The 2,250-nt window shown below is 33.2% G+C and overlaps 1 protein-coding gene across 1 annotated transcript in view; it reads right to left on the bottom strand.

Annotated features, from left to right (window-relative positions):
- LOC105536562 (pancreatic alpha-amylase-like) overlaps positions 1-2,250 on the bottom strand; it is a 9,373-nt gene that overhangs the window by 4,495 nt on the left and 2,628 nt on the right. The window contains exon 5 of the mRNA XM_011975960.1: positions 562-696. Within this exon, the coding sequence (XP_011831350.1) occupies positions 562-696 (135 nt within the window). The remainder of the gene's footprint in view (positions 1-561; positions 697-2,250) is intronic.

Here is a 2,250-nt window from a genome sequence, read left to right as displayed (position 1 = left end):
GTTTGGAATACTTATGTTCATATTACTAATATAAGATTTCTGATATTTAAAAAAGTTCTTTTAGAGGTTTCAGCATTTTCTAATTTAGAGGCACTCCAGAAGGATCAATATCCATATCACATTGTACAGAATGTCAAACTAGATTAAAATAAGGCTTCAATACTGTATTGTTATCATATAAATATTTTAATATTTTAAATTAATATATGTAAATTCTACACTATGGACACGTTGTGCATACTTTGTAAACGATAGAATCATTTTAAAAATAACCCGGCTTTAAAAGATTATATGCAAACATCAGTCAAATCTAGCCTATTCATCTCGTACTTGGATGAAAATTCCTAGGGAATGTTTAGGGTTCTGAGGCATGCTGTCTTGTGACAGACACTCTAAATACAAAAGATGATTGATTCGAGTTTAGGGCACTAGAATACTTATCATTAAAAATTGACTCCTTGATAGTTGTCTGAATAAGAATGATCCAGAACATAACTCACACTGGAGTAGTATGACTAATAGATCTATGAAATAATTCAGGGGAAAAGTTGTATTTATTTACTTTAAGTAAGACATCTTCTCTCCATTCCACTTGCGAATAACTGTGCCGAGTTTTGCACCATACTTGAATTCTGTCACCCGGCCATTTCCAAAGTACTCACTGCTTTTAATTGGCTCACCACCCAGGTCAATTACCTAGTAGAAATTTAGGAAAAATAACATTTTGCATGAGGACTTTAAAGCATTTTAACCAATAAGTTAATATTATATAACAAATAGCTTTAAGCTATTATTTGTTATTGTTTTGTTTTGTTTTTTGGTGACAGGGTCTTGCTATATCGTCCAGGATGGACCCAAACTCCCAGCCTCAAGCAATCCTCCTGCCACAGCCTCCCAAAGTGCTGTGATTCATGAAATCACAGCACGAGCCACCACACCCAGTGCTATTTGTTATGTAAAATGCTCAAAATGGTTTTCTTATTCTTATTATCTCAACAGGTAATATTCTTATATTCCTTTTTTGATACAGTATACACTACAATATTGAAAGACACATAATGTCAAAGTTACCTGCTGTCCTGTGAGAATCCTTACCGAATTTTTAGTCTTGTACATCAATGATAATAATAAGAGCTCACACTAATACAACATTTACTATCTGACTGACATTTCTTGATAAATATAAACTCGTTTCATTTCCAAAGAAAATAAAGACATAACTATTATCAGTATCCTACATTCTGTGTACTCCATAAAACCTGTTGTGATAAAGAATTAGATATGCTGTATCTGAAGAAGAGGAGGTTAAAGAACAGTGTTTTACATAAATGACTCAGTCCTTATCCTACAGAAATTGCATGTTTAATTGAATCTGCCATTAATTTTCTAATGAATAAGATGACATTTTGTATGCATATATGTATTGAATGTACCTCCTGGTAAATGAAAGGTTTACTTCCTTGAGGAAACCAGTTACTGTTGAGATTATGCAGTTTGTCCAAAATTGCTTTTATGTCTCCAGGCCACATGTGCTTGGAAGCATCAAGTCTGAACCCTGCAACTCCCATGTCAATGAGATGGTTCATATATTCGGCAATCTTGGAACGCACATAATCCTTCCCCAGCGCAAGATCAAGAAGACCACTCAGACGACAATCTCTGACCTGTTGAGGTAAAAATGTTATGACTGATTCATAAAACCTCACTTTTCACCTGAGAATCCATTTGCTTATTCATATATTCAGTAATTCCTCAATAGATGTTTTATAGGGACTTCCTTGCATTAGGACCTGGGGATGCTCACATTCTACTATAGATGTATCTTTGAAATATTTTGTAGTAGAAAATAGAGAATTTAAGAAATAAAGTCGATGAGCTTTTGAATTGGTTGGAAGATTTTTTAAAGTGAGCTTTTAAAAGTGTGTATTGATTAAAACTCTTAAATTAATATTTAAAAGTTTTTAAATATGGATTTGAGTTTCATAGTCAAATTTGTTAACCTGTGTCCCTAAGAGATCTAAATTAGTATTTAAACTGAAGCTCAATTAGCTACATGTCTATAATTAAAGGCATATATCACTCTTTATTCAGATCACTGTCTTAAAAAAAAATTACCTGAGTAGCATCATTATAGTTCTCGATATCTCCACTTGAAGTTTTACATTTACCATCATTAAAATCCCATCCAGAATACGGGACTGCTGGAAAGTCCCTACTTCCAGGGTTGAAATAACTTCCACAAGTACTGCT

This window comes from Mandrillus leucophaeus, unplaced genomic scaffold (genome assembly GCF_000951045.1).
Source record: "Mandrillus leucophaeus isolate KB7577 unplaced genomic scaffold, Mleu.le_1.0 Scaffold1012, whole genome shotgun sequence".
In the NCBI taxonomy this organism is placed as follows: Eukaryota; Metazoa; Chordata; class Mammalia; order Primates; family Cercopithecidae; genus Mandrillus; species Mandrillus leucophaeus.
This window is presented reverse-complemented; position numbering and strand designations above follow the sequence as displayed.